The sequence below is a fragment of the Anolis carolinensis genome, chromosome 3 (assembly GCF_035594765.1).
Source record: "Anolis carolinensis isolate JA03-04 chromosome 3, rAnoCar3.1.pri, whole genome shotgun sequence".
Lineage (NCBI taxonomy): Eukaryota > Metazoa > Chordata > Lepidosauria > Squamata > Dactyloidae > Anolis > Anolis carolinensis.
In genome coordinates this window covers 139,342,950-139,357,946 of record NC_085843.1, presented here as the reverse complement: position 1 = coordinate 139,357,946, position 14,997 = coordinate 139,342,950, and the positions used below count along the sequence as shown (strand labels likewise).

General features: G+C 38.7%; 1 protein-coding gene across 21 annotated transcripts in view; it reads right to left on the bottom strand.

Moving 5' to 3' along the window:
- Positions 1–14,997, bottom strand: part of mbnl2 (muscleblind like splicing regulator 2) — a 135,963-nt gene that overhangs the window by 20,491 nt on the left and 100,475 nt on the right. For 8 of the 21 annotated variants that reach the window (XM_062975523.1, XM_062975530.1, XM_062975525.1 and 5 more), the window contains one exon: positions 12,168–12,203. The exons of 4 other annotated variants lie outside the window; for them this stretch is intronic. In XM_062975523.1, coding sequence (XP_062831593.1) covers positions 12,168–12,203 — 36 coding nt within the window. Of the gene's footprint in view, positions 1–8,439; positions 8,535–12,167; positions 12,204–14,997 lie in introns of all 21 variants that reach the window. 9 more of the 21 variants (XM_062975534.1, XM_016992281.2, XM_062975527.1 and 6 more) reach the window with 2 other exon arrangements.

Here is a 14,997-nt window from a genome sequence, read left to right as displayed (position 1 = left end):
ACTACAAAAATGCATTGGATAATCCAGAACGTTGGATAAGTGAGACTCTACTGTACTTTGAAAAGGCCTGTATTATTTCTGCTCATTTCAACAAGAGGAGAGAGCAACCCTAAGAATGTTTCCCTTACCTTTCACTCCTGGAAAACTGACCTGATGTTAATTATGGCTGACTTTCCCATTTGCCCCTAAAATGTTTTTGTGGGACATCAGAGTTTTTCTAGTAAGCTTCTAAAGTCCCTGAGCATAGATGTGGATTGCACTGTGTCTGCATTTGGCCCAATTCTAACCTACCATGCCCTCTGCTGATCTCCCTCCTCTCTATGTTGAATATATCCCTATTAGGTTAAAATTGGGCCCCTTCTACACTACCCTATATCCCAGGATCTGATCTCAGATCATCTACTTTAAACTGGATTACATGTGTCTTCACTGCCAGATAATCTAGGATAAGAAAATAATCTGTGATCAGATCCTGGAATATAGGGGCAGTGTGAAAGGGGCATTGAAATGACTGTATACAATCAGTGAGAGAATTAAGGAAACGGGTAAACCTGGTTTACATCTCTACTCAACACACAACAAAGTTCTGGGCATTATTTATTCAATGTAAACTACTATTGTGGAAAATGATAAAAATATGACTACGACAAAGGCCAAATAAAGATATTTCTCTCCCTCCCTCCCTCTCCCACACACACAGAGTAGGGTTAAAGAGCACTGTACATCAAAAACGCCCTGATAGTCTTCCTACATTAGTGAATATATCCTACAATCTCATATTGTGTCTGTTTACTAATGCGATTCCACAATCACATCTCCTTCCTCTGAAGCTGAAGGAATATTAAATATAGGCTCTATAGGAGCTGAATAAAATGTCACCTTTTCTCTATTTACTCACAGTCATATCTATTACCCACTTTGATGTGATGAGGGTCTTCCTCCAGGGGCAAACCAAGAATGGGCAACTTGGAAGTCCCTGAACAGACTCAGAAGTGGAGTGGGCAGATCTAAAGACAACTTGGCAAGGTGGCACTACCTGGAGGAATCCTCCACCTTGTGTGACTGTGGAGCAGAACAAACAACTCCGCATATGTATGCTTGACCTCATGTACGGAGGAGGAGTTGTTTAAAGCTATGGACAATGCGGTTGCTGTTGCCCGTTTTTGGTCTAAAACTATTTAGTTGCTTGTGATTTCCTTTTTTCCCCATCATTTTAAAATGTATTTGTTATGCAATGCTTTTGACACAAAATAAATAAATAAATGTGATGAGACTGCTGGCAGTGGAGCTTGTTTCATCATCCTAGTCCTGTGACATATAATAGTCTAAAAATTGGTCTTCACTACAGACTTCCCTCTTCAAGCCATCCACTGTGTCAAGGGAGGGCTCGGGAAATTCCTTTTCAGCTAGAACCGCACCAATGGGCCAACTGATGTCATGCTATGTATGGGTTTCTGCTTCTGCAAAAAACCTCGTATCTGGCAGAAACTTCTGTGCTTCCTTCTGCATGGAGAAGGTTATTGGTCAGCTTCCTCTTCACCTTTCCAATAGGGAAATTTTGGAGCAGGAAGGAGGATTTATTTATCTCTGATCTGTATGTAAAAAGAAGACAAGTGCCCCCCACCTCCATAACCATAACAACACATTTTCCTCCTTTATTCATGTTCTACAGGTAGCTTTTTTCAAGTATTCTGAATGGAGAAAAGATTTCCTGGAGGCTCCATGTATAAAGTTCCATCCTGACTGACATACTATATCCTCTCAAAAGAATGGATTCATCTCACTCAAGCACAGTGAGATTTATGAAGTAACCCCGGGCAAGCAAGGGTAAGCCATAAGCTACATTCAAGAAAGAAGATGACATGAAGTATGTCAGAGAGAGCTTAGAAATTGGGGCCAGAGCTTAAAGAGAGAGATAAATAGCTGTGGCTTTGGGACTGTTCCTAGTTGACTGTGGCATTAGCTAAATAAGTGGTTCAGTAATTGTCAAGTGGCATTTGTTAAAACAAATTCATTTATATTTCTAAAACAGTCAATTCTACTCTGTTTCTCCGAAAATAAGACAGTGTCTTATATTAATCCAAAAGATGTGCTAGGTCTTATTTTCAGGGGATGTCTTATTTTTTCATGAAGAATTCACATTTATTGCTGAACAAAAATATGAATATTTATCATATACTGTACAGAGTTGTCAACACAAACCAGCATAACCATATATCTGCTTTGAAGTGGAAGTCTAAACTGTCATAGAATCCAGGTTTCTGAATCCAGATTATGTGTTTTGAAGCAGATAATATATCTGCTTTGATGTGGATGATATGAAAACCAGGCCTGGGCCAACCTCGGCCCTTAGGTACTTTGGATTTCAACTCCCACAATTCCTAACAGGCTACCGGCTGTTAGGAATTGTGAGAGTTGGAGTCCAAAACACCTAGAGGGCTAAAGTTGGCCCAGGCCTGGTCTAAACTGTCACAGAATCCAGGTTTCTGACTCCAAATGATCTGCTTTGGCCTGGATGATATGAATCTACACTGCCAGATAATCCAGTTTGAAGCAGACAAGCTGGATCCGGAGACTGGCAGGGGAGATGGGGCTGAGGCCTGAGAGAGAAGCGTGATCCACAGTGTCCCTCACCAGGTAGGTGTCCCTGCACCAAGGGGCTCAAAGGCGGAGAAAGACCCAACCATCCGGCCCCTTCCCTCCCTCCCCCCATTCCCCGGGAGGCCCTGCCCTGCCCTGCACTCACAACTCGCCCTTGCCGGATTTCTCCCAAGTCTTTTTCCACTTGGCAGGGAGCGCCGTCCCCATTGCTGCCACCATCTTCCTCATCTGGTGCTGGAAGTGCCCGGATGTACAAGCGGTAGGCAAGCAAGCAAGCAAGAAGGGGCTCACCTTCCCCGGAGAGTAAAACTCCATTAGCCGAGGAAGGCGTGGTGGATGCCGCAGGAAGAAGGGAAAGGCGTGTGCAGTGCCTTCTCCTTCTCCTTCATACAGCACCAGCCGAGGAAGGAGAAGGTGCTGCACGGGCCTTTCCCTTCTTCTTCATGCAGCACCCACCGAGGAAGGCAGAAGAGGAGAGATCTGCCGCCGCCTAGGAAAGCGAAAGAGAAGGAGGGTAAGGCAGGCGCCTTTCCCTCCTTCTCTTTCACGCCGCAGGCGCCTTCCTTGGTGGTGGAGGCAGCTTCCTCCTCCTAGGTCTTACTTTCGAGGGGTGTCTTATATTTTGCAATTCTACGAAAGCTCTACTTGGTCTTATTTTTTGGGGATGTCTTATTTTCAGGGAAACACGGTAGGAAGTTCAGTTTCTATTCATGGTGTTAAGGTATAGCTTACGTTAGAATATTTTTGATTTTCCCTGAGATTTTCCTGCTTCTTGCAGGGGGTTGGACTGGATGGCCTGTGAGGTCTCTTCCAACTCTACGATTCTATGATTTGTACTGATAAGGAGATGATCCATTTTCTATAGGGCTTTAAAATAAATTTTAAGTTATAACTTTTTGATAATTTAAATTTAATATGATTAAAATATGATGGATTATAATTACTGAACTTACGTATTGATATTGACTATGCTTACTGTTATTGGAAGAAACGTGATTGAAATTTTGTTTTTATATTTTTCTTATTCAGTTCAAATGATGTTTTGCACCAGAACGTACCAGGAAATTTACTCTTTTATTGCGGTTCCGTACATGTTTCAACACCACTTTTGTATGGATAAAAATCAAGCTCCTATTTGATCTAGGAAAGCATAATATTTACCAACATACTTGACTAGGGGTCAATAGCTGCTCTGAGTGACTGACTAGCTGTAGAGATGCACCTTTGCACTGTCTACTGTTGTTACCAAACTGGGGGAAACCACTTACACAAGGACATAATGCCTTAACATAATGCCTAAAAAAGTGTTGACACTGGTATGACCCCCCCCCCCCCCAGATATGATAGTACAAGGAAGCAAGTGAATTTCAACAACAACAACAAAAATCTGGCAACTGAGCATGGAAGGAGGTGGAGGTTTATTTCTGCCCTGAACACGTTCTACATCAGATGAACAAAATGTGAATCACATAAAGCCATGAGGGCCACTTTTGTGGATCCTATGGATCTCAGTGGTCAATATTATGCGCCCGGAAGCATGGGGAGATTATTTGGGGCCTCCTTACGTTAATCTAGGCCCAAGAGAGGCCTTTTTGTGAGGACTCATGGGCCTTGTAGTCCTGTTCCTAGTACTATTGTGGCAGACGAAGAGGAAAACATGGGGTTTTCGCCGGTTCAGCAAGAGCCGGAGTCCCTTCACCTGCAGGATGTTGATGTTTGCCCTCAAGAATTCAGCCAAACAGGCCTTGGGCAGAACTCCCCTCCGTTTCCCAGAAAAGAATCTTATTCCAGAGAAAGGGGAGTCAGAGAGGCCCAACGGAGGAGTTTACGCTTAGCTGCCAAACATCAAGCTGATTAGGCCTGCTTCCCTTGGGAAATTCTAAGGAGTCACACATCTGGACAGAGTTGGGTTTCGCTTCTCGTTCTCTAGGGAAAGAGTTCTGTTGGCGGGAAAACGAGACCCAATATAGGTGTTTGGCGCGAGGGATTCTTTGCGGAGTCAATTGATCAGCTTCAGGAGTGAGACCGTGTGTGGACTTCGTAATCCCAGTTCTTTGCTTCCCGGATCAAGCTTCAAGCCTTGCCCTGCCTCGCGGTTTTACCACGAACCCTGCTTCATGCTTCATGTTTTGCCTTGTCTCCAGTCACGGATCCAGTCAAGAATCAAGTTATTTCCAGCCTTGTTGTCAAGCTTCATTGGACTCTAAGACTCTGCTATTTCCCCACACTATTGCTTGGCAAAGTGTGTGTTTCGGTCAAGTGGATTAAAACTTTGAACTCTAATATCTTATATTGGACAATACATTTCTGGACTATATTTGACCTCATCTGAAAGGTCTGCTTCTGAACTATATTCTTCACTTGTTTTTATTGATTTTATATATTTCTTTAATAAAGATATTAGATAGAGACTGGCCTCTGTGTAAGGTTATTGGTGCTCTGCAGCCAGGGTCCTGACACTTTTTTTAAACAAAGGGATATACAGTGTTCCCTCACTTATCGCAGGGGTTAGGTTCCAGAACCACCCGCAATAAGTGAAAATACACGAAGTAGGGATGCTATATTTATTTTAATATTTATACATTATTTTAGAAGTTATACACTATTTTAAGTCTTTATCAACCAATCGTGTGTTGATAAATCGGCTCCTTCTTCTCCCGTTGCCACTTGGGCTCCTTTTCTCTCCCTTTGGCTTCTCCTTCCTCCCTTCCTTAGGCTGTAAACTGTAATTTTTATCATTTATAATAGTCTTTTAGAGTTATTGAAAAACTGCAAAATAGCAAATCCGCGAAAAGTGAACCACGAAGTAGTGAGGAACACTGTAACAAGAAGTGACTTTCACTTCCTCCTTCCCATGTCCCTCAGATGGCATTTGGTAACACATTCACTTTTTGACAGTGGCTTTTTGGGGGGGGGGGGGAAGCAACACGCAACTCTCCAAGATCCCAGATGGAGGACTAAGGTAGCCCTTAGTCTTGCTCTACACATTGATAGAATATGCTTCCCATATCTGCTTTATAGTCAAACTGTTAACATGCACACATCTAGTTTAAGTAATTGAACAAATAGAAAGTGCTGAAATGTCTTGGCTTCCTTGCTATGCATGAACTCCATCCAGCAACTGTCCTAATCCAAACCAGGTTGCTTCATGGGACTACTAACAGCATGTACTCATACCCTCTATTCTAGGATATGGAATAAGGGATTTCCAAACAGGTCAACTGTACTGAAATTGGCACAGTAGACTGCAAGATCATATTGGTATAACCAAAGTTGGACAATAACCTTGAAAGGTTTTAGCTACAGTGACAATTCTGACGCTCTTTAACAAAAGTAGCTAGCTGCTATTACAGTTATGTTTAAATAAACAATTTACTTATTAAAAGGAATTAAAAGTTACTTTTGAAAGAGTATCAGGATTCTACAAGTGTTAGCCCATAGCACAAAGTACACTTAAATAGGGAAATACCCTCCATAACTACAAAGGTAGCAAAAACATTTAAGTTACACAGCAAAAGGAGTGAATACGTCCCTTCTCAATTATAATCACAATGTAATGTGTTTACAGAAAAGGAGGAATTTAGTCATAGGGAATGTCTAAGGGCATATCTACACCTATTGGAAAAATCCATAGTTCCTTCAGTGTATTTTGGTAGCATCCCTAGTGTCTTTTGGCTCTCCACACAGCTAGTCAGTAAAAGACTAGATTAGGGCACCTCCCCACAGCCTTGCTGGTGATGTTACATTTCTGGTCAAATTTCTGATGCCCCAAATGACATCACCAGAAATGTGATGTCACCAGCAAGCATTTGCCAGGAAAGAGGCAGCACGGAGATGGTCTGTTGGTGGCATGGACAATGGATTGGTCCGGATTCAGCCCAATCAAACTGTTTACACTTCTGAAACTGTGGGATCACTCTGGACCTTCCAAGAAACTCCCAAGTAAATATCATGTTCCCTTGACTCTGATGGACTGCTAGATTGATTTTTGCCACGTAGAAATGGCTTCCATAGTAATTAATATTTTACACTTTTGGTAATGAATATGATAGCACCAATGTCAAAGCTGCTTCTCTCATTTATAAAACTCAACCAACTAGCACCAAGAATCAAAAAGAAGTGACGACATAATAAAAATCCAGAACAAGGAAGGATATTACTTAGAAACATCCATGTAGTAATCTTTTACTTGGTTCATTGTGGTTATGCAACCACAATTCACTGTTGTAGTTTGTTACTGCTTTTAAGGATAACTCCTGCTTCAAATTGAGTCAGGCAGCTCTAGCTTTTGTCTTACATCCCCAGGTTGTATTACTTTTGACAACAAAATGGTTCGCATAAAAGAGAATTTTGTCAAGTAGAAAAAAATGCATGGAGCAATCATATGGAAAGACAATCGGTATCTCCAATCTAAGAAAACAAATGCATTTGTGAGAGTATGCATTAATTGTCTTTAAAAATATTTGCTATTTTTGTATGTTGAAAATACTGGGAAGCCAATCAATGAAGTTATAAATGTATTTACAGACAAATGTAGTGCTTCTGTGGGTTAGAGAAGACATTCATTCACCTATTTATTCATTTACTCACTTGAGTTACATTCTACCTTTTCCCCTAGAACTAGTCCTCAAGGTAGCTCACCATAAAAGTCAAATACAATACAGATAAAACACATAAATAACTATCACTGAAATATAATAAACTACTAGTAAAAAATCTTGCCCCCCAAAATCAGGATGGGTTGATATAAGGATTGTCTTTAAGACAGAAACCACTTGAAAGCACACAACAGCAAATGTTAAAAACAATATAAAACAAGCATAAAAAAGGGAAAATAACAAGCTGTTAAAAACAATAGAGTTGGTCCCAACTTGCAATTTTCATTTTCTCTCCCATTCGTTCTTGTTGCATGCCTTCAAAAATGCCAACCCTACCATAGGGTTTCTTGGAAAGATGTATCCCAAGAAGGTATGCTTTCCTTTGAGACTGAGGGTCAGTTACTGAGTGAGAATTTGAATCCTGGCCTTCTGGAATGCAGTCCAACAATTAAACCACTCCACCACACTGACTCTCCCATTATTAATGTTAAAACGGGTTTTCTCCTGCTCCATGCATCCAAACCGTCTGTCAAAATAACAGCAGGGGGAAAAACAACTACCAAAGCTAGATCATCCCCCACCTTTTTTTTTAAGCCAAGAATAAAAACAAACACAAACCAAAAATGGATACAAAAGGACCCATAATAACTATTCAGTTCATTCTATATTCTGTATTGTCTTGACACAAATAATTTTTTGAGAACTTCGAAGATCCTTTTTGATATTTCGGACAAAAAAATTCAATTATATGGAGATATTAAACAGAGGACACCAATTATTAGCAGTCTACAAGATTACTAGTACATAACATCTGACTTTGTCCTTTGGAGCTTGTTTCAGCCTTTAGGAAAATATCAATTGATTAGTTATACTTACTGTACGGAAAAAGAGTAGTCAATATTTGAAACCTGATTCATCCAATTTTACAAATTAGCAGCATCATTTCTACATAACTAGACCATCACTAAAATGACTGCGCATCATTTGGGTTAATTACACAGTGTTAGAAACAAAAAACAAATAGCGCAACATTAGACATAGCTACACCATCATTTGCAATAAATGTTAACTCTAAATAAGTGCAACCTGTCCATAAATACTTGCTGGAGAACCACTTCAAAATAAAGTTTGATGGGTAAAAACATGAAGAAAAAAAATTCTCCAGGAGAATTTTTTTAATAAGTACCAGCACTCATTTAGAGTTTGGGATTTGTGAAAGAAAGCTTTAAAAGGAGCAAACCTGATTGGCTGTGGCTGTTGCGGCGAAGGGGACACTTGTTGCAGGAGTTGTTGTTGCAGAGACAGTGGCGGACGTAGCGCTGTGCATCATGGGTACTTTCAGGAGGGGAGCCATGGAAGCAATGAACAGGAGTGTGTAGCATTATGGCAATGGAAGTGGCATTTTGGCATGGTGAAAATCAGAGCAGCAAGCCATCATGGGTTAAACCAGCAGATGGCATGCAATCACAATGCAAAGCAAGAAAGCATGGCAGAGAAATAAAACAAAAGGGAAAATAGCTTATTACAAGTACAATTTAAAGGAAATTTGTCACAGTTATCAGCGATTCCCAGAAAAAAACCCAAATGATTAATTCATTTTTTGGGAGGGGCGTTTTAATTTAACACAGTGGGTTTCACAAAACGCTTTTGTGAAAGATGGCCTGTTCATTATGGGAATGACATAAAGTACGACTCCCGTATCCATGGGGATAAGGTCTTGGACTTTGTATGGATAAACAAAACCACAAATAATAGGAAACTCTATTGAAATGAAGGCCGTCCAGCCAAAGAATACCATAATGTTGCACTAGAGGACTGTGAAAATGCATAGAAAAGACATTTTTCTTGGACTGCAGGTACTGGTCTCACAGATATGGGGGTCCTACTATAACAGATTTTGTCATTCTAATAGTTCAAAATAATCATATGATTTTTTAAAAAAACACTTACATGATAAAAGTAGGATTATTTAGAATGCTCTCAGTGCTTGAGAATAGTTTTGAAAGACTATAAGGAAAGGAATACTATCCAGTTTTAATAGTTTTTAACCTCTCCAGCCTCTTTTAGTCATCACTATTGTGTAGTTATTTTTTCCTTCAATACTGTTTTCTAATTGTTGGAATGTAGGATGATTCTGAATATGATTCCATTTTGTTCTCATGTACTTTAACTAAGCTATAAATCTTTGTCACTGTTTAAGATGTTACTACTTTCCTTGAACTTAATCTTGGTCCAATCTAGCCTGATTCTTTCCATGGCCATAAAGAGGGTGTTATCATATTTTAGCAGTTGCTTCTTGTGATCTTTTTCAAAATAGCCTAATTTTTGGCAAGTAATACTAAAACCTGCAGACAGTCCTTGATGAGTGAAAGAGGCAGGTCTTAACCAGTCTATTTCTGTTACCTCTCTCAACTTTGATAAAGGAAGAAATCTACCAAAATAAAGGCTCATCCCATTTCCTTCCTATTTAAGTCTTCAATCACATTTCCTTCCTATTTAAGTCTTCAATCCTATCAACACTTTATCTGATAGTACATATTTGGGTCTTGTAAGCAAGCCTAACATTTTGCAGTCTATACTGGCTCTCAGTAATTTTCATTTGCTTAGTGCCCTATTTCTCAATTAGAAACAATACTACTCATATTAGTCTTGATCAATTTTCTATTTTCATCACTATTGGCCTGTAGTTTTTTCTCTTGTTTGGAAGAGTTACCCTGTCTCTAACTGTACTCTTTCTGACTGAAAACAGGAATGGGCAAAATGAGAAGCATGTTCAAGAGATTGCCTCTGAAAGCTCTCTGGCACACTGCCTTAACTTTCTCACTTTCATCAAGTCCTTCTTCCTTTGACTCTATTCATACTAATCTGACTAGCTTATTCCCTTCCACAATATACTCAGCAGAGAATAGCAGACCTCTTTTTAATGTTGTCTATGGAAAAGATTAAACTAATAAGATTAATTAAAAGCAATCTGTTTAGGATTTCATATATTTCATATATATAAAATTAAGTTGAATGTCCGTTTTGATTTTGAAATAACAAAAATACTTATTTACTCCCAATGATGCATATCACTGACTTTGTATGACTCTCACAGGTAATCTGTTTTATTTTATCCGTTGCCATCATTTCCTTTGTTTGGGTCAGGCATGGGCAAACTTTGGCCCTCCAGGTGTCTTGGGCTTCAACTCCCACAATTCCTAACAGCCGGTAAGCTGGCTGGGATTTCTGGGAGCTAAAGTCCAAAACACCTGGAGGGCTGAAGTTGGCCCATGCCTGATTTAGATAATAATAAACAGTAATCTAATTAACTAAAGTGCTTGTTTATGGCCTATGGGGAAAGGATGAAGGACATCTTATTGGCTGATGCTGTATATATATTTTTCATACCAAGAACCTATATGGCAGGAAAAACCAACCAGTCAGAAATTAACTTTTGACTGGAGGTATTAGGTTTTTCAAGCTACTGAGGGTTCACTTTGATACACCTCAAAGGCATATAAAGAAGGCTTGGTAACTCAGAGCCAGTTATGAATGGTGGAGATTCATCCCATCATTTATTTGAGGCTTTACATCACATTTCTTGTCACCACTGTGGGATCAGTTTGGAGCTGGGGATGGATCTAGTTGGTAGAAGATGGGTCTGCTGTGCCTGTCAGGACAATGTCTGGTGGTTCTGTAAAGGATCTTAGGAGTGTAGAAGACCAGGGTCGTGCCTAGTTTGGGGGTAAGATGCCTTCATCTCACCGATAGATAGCAGGGGACCATGTAGTAGAGCTTGCCAAAATGAAATCCCACATGTATCATTCTGGTGATATTCTGGGAGTTTGAATGGCCGATACCTGGATCCAGGTGCATGACCAGCTGAGCCTTCACACCTGTACCCAATAAATTTGAGGCCTCCCCCCTTCAAACAAAATGGGGCCTGTGCTTATTTAAGGAAGTAGAAACTCTTAAGTCTGCAATTTATGGGGTTGTTGTGTGTGTTTTTGGGCTGTATGGCCATGTTCCAGAAGTATTCTCTCCTGACGTTTTGCCTACATCTATGGCAGGCATTCTCAGAGGTTGTGAGGTATACAATTTATTTTATTACTATTTAATTTTAAAAAGCATATATTATGCTTAGTTATTCTGGTTCATTTTTATAGACAAAATTGTTATGTATTCATTGGATCATAGCACTGGACAACAACTTCATTTACAAAGTTTATTTCAGATGCGGACTTTAAAAACAACGGAAACATCAACTAAAATAACCTACTGGATTTAATCATTTCAATACAGGAGTGAACTGAGAGAAGTTCATTAAACACATTTCTCTTTTGCAAAACAATTGGAAAAGACAAATGTTCTGATGTTTAATGCACAGATTGTAATCCTATACACACTTGCCTTATTGTTAAGTCCCACTGAACACAGCAGTACTTTCTTTTGAGCAAAAATGTGTAGGACTGCACTGTTAAAATTGCTTTATTTTACTTAAGATGAAATATTATTGAGGTCCAAGACTTGTTCAAATATTTTATGGCCAGTATTAAAATCATTCCAAGCTTCTGGGAAACGCTGATAAAATTTTCTTACAACACAGCAAAAAGAAGAAATAGGCACACCACTATGAAACTTCAAGAACACTGATGAAATTAGACTGCTTTTTCAATATTTTATGATTTAATCATGCCAGCATTATAAAATATAGAAAGAGATTTTTTTGAAAACAGAAAAGCAGATTGGAATTCATGGTATCTGGGCTTTTTGCAGTGGAATTGTTATAGCAAGAAATGTTGCATCTAAGCAGCAGGGTTTTCTTGTTTTATTTTTGAAACAAAGTTCAACAATTTAACAGTTCAAGCCAAAATCCAAATGAATAACCAGATTGAGTCAATTGTTTTAATGTTATGTTTTCATTCCTCAAAACAAAGGAAGCTACATAATACAATAAAAATATCAATAAAGAAGTTTGAAACCTACCAATACTGGTAGCAGGTGTCATGCACAAAACTGACCCTGTGTGTCATGCAATGATAGGTGAAAAAAGTGAATAAAGGGAAGAAACAGGTTAGCTGTTTAGAGTTAACATTCAAAGTGAGATCCAAGCATCCCCAAGGATAAGCCAAACGAGTTAAATACAACTTTAGAGAGGTCATTCTTAGCTCTTTTTTGCTATTTTAAAGCATTTCTTTTTTTGTTATAGAAATATTAATAAATATTTAACATATTATGCATCCAAATCCACATAGCAAAGACTTCATTTAAAATTTTATCCCAGAAATGGAATTAGCCCCTAAAAAGCAAGCATTCCGAACAGCATGGCTTTTCTAATAATCATCAGTATCCTACTATGATCAGAGAGCAAGTATGTTTAGTGTTGCAGTCTTACTCTGTGGAGACTCCTTCTAAACATGCCTGGCATTGGCTTAGTTGATCACTGTTTACAAATTTCCATTTCAAACTGGGGAGGGAAATGTGTGGCTTCAGGCTATTTTTGAAGCCAACCCAACTCCCTTTAAAGTTTAAACATCAATAATGTAATCTAAGGTTTGGTCTATTTTTGGAGGAAACATAGTTACATGTCACAAGATAAATACTTAAGTTTTTAGCTGCTAAATTTTATAGTACAATCTCCTAAGCATGTCTATTCAGGAGTAAATTCCACCGACTTCAACAGAAATTGCTATATATACTCATGTATAAGTTTAGAGGTTTTAGTTTTAAAAACATCTACCCACAAATCTAGTGTGACTCATCAACAGTTCAATGTAAGTGCTATATCTTACTAAAATAAAAGGAACCATCATCTTCTCTGAATAGCATGACAAAAGGTGAAGGCTTAGTCCGTCCCAGGAGAATTTAAAAGAAGTACTGATCCCCTCTACTCCCTCTCTGACGCAGCACTCCTTCTGACCTTTATAAATGCCTGGATGGAGAATGGTAGTGGCTCCTTCCTGCTTCCCCTCAAAGGAGTACCAAGAGAGGAGAGGGGCCAGTGCTTTTTTTCTGTTTCTCCCAGAATGGACTAAGTCCTTGCTTTTCGCCCCGCTGCTGAGAAAAGGGGATGGCCCCTTCTTTGATGATATACTGAACCTTATCTTCTATCCAAAAAAGAAGCCACCTCCTTTTCTGAGTACGGCAGCAAAGAGTCTTTGTGATTGCCTGGGTTTGAAAATGGCTGCTACTGCTAGGAGAGACTGTTTCCTTAAGCTGGATCTGGAGCTTTGCTCTCTCCATGGAATGACTTTTGACTTATCCAATGGGTATGTCAAAATTCATAATTTTGGTCCCAAAACCTGCTCTCGACTTATACATGAGGTTTACTTATACACAAGTATATGCGATGTTTAGGACTGCAATCTAAAAATACTACTGCCTTTCTTTAGCAAGTCTGTCAATATTTGATTTGTTCTTAAGTCTTGAATGCTAAACACACTCGCTGGATAAAGAATAATGGAATGGGACTCATTTCCAAATAAATATGCATAGAATGTGTAGACTGTGTGGACTATCATATCCAGGCTTAATGTAAAAATCAGCATAAACTTATATTTTTCTTAATATTGTATGCCAAATCCGGAATCCCTTCTTCTACCCTAAATTACTATTTCTTGACCCTGATAGATAGGACAAAGTGGGGGATTGGCCCATATAAATCAAGCATTTTGAAATCACAGTATGTCCTGTACTTTCATAAACTATTTCCCAGAGTAATAAAAACATTTTTTTTAAAAAAATAATTCTAAATTAATAAACCCAGTTTAATTTTAGCAACAACAACAACAACAACAGAGCATTATCTAAAGATAATGAATGACCTTGTCAGGAAGGATCAACACTGAAGGAAAGATGTAATGTTTCATTTATTATGCTCAATTAAAACTATAATCATTTGGAGAAAAATGTTTCTACTACATCTGGGATCATGAAACGATCAGGCATGAAAAGTTGTGTTAACTCTATACTAACCAAGCCTACAATCCACATTTATTTTACTTCGTTGTTATTCTGAAAGATGACTAGCATTTTTAGGAAATGGGTTGTAGCATCATTAGTGTGCAATTCATATGAGATACAATGAAATAGAGGTACAAATACAATGGAAGAGCATACTACTCCATATTTTCCACATGTGTCAATTAAATATTTATGTCTTTTAAAAATCAAATATATATTTCCCCATATTTCCATCAGCCTTAATATTCCAGGCACTTTTAAGATATTTCAGGATTAATTCTTCCTATATTCATTTAGAGATTATATCTTACCTGCTTCTAAAAACACCAGAGTACCATCAATACTATTTTTAAAAGCAAGGAAGACACAGGAAGATTGTTTCTAGAACATACCATACACTCCTATTCATTTAAGGCTCCAAACAAGCTCTGAACTGGGGCTTGTTCATCCTAGAGAATTATAGTGCTATGATTCCACTTTTGTTTTTGTTTTGGGTATATGTAAAGGCTAGAAACACTGGGCAAAAGGGGGACATCTTGAACTCCTACATGAACTTTATTCTCCTTCTACTGCCCACTAAATAATATGAGCCAAACAAAGAAGATGAACAAACAACCCTGGTAATAATTTGTCAGTAGCTGTTACTCATACTCACATGATCACTCCCTGAATACTACAGAATGATCACTTTCAAAAGGAATACTAAAGCAGAGCTCAGTGATGTTTACACTAGCAGCATGGAGTTTTGGGTTCTTGTATGGACACCTATATGGAAGCTGCAAGGAATCTGGAAGCCTTTCCTTCCTATTTTAAGTTAGCCTTGGTTTCTTATTTTTCAAGTTCTCTTTGTCAT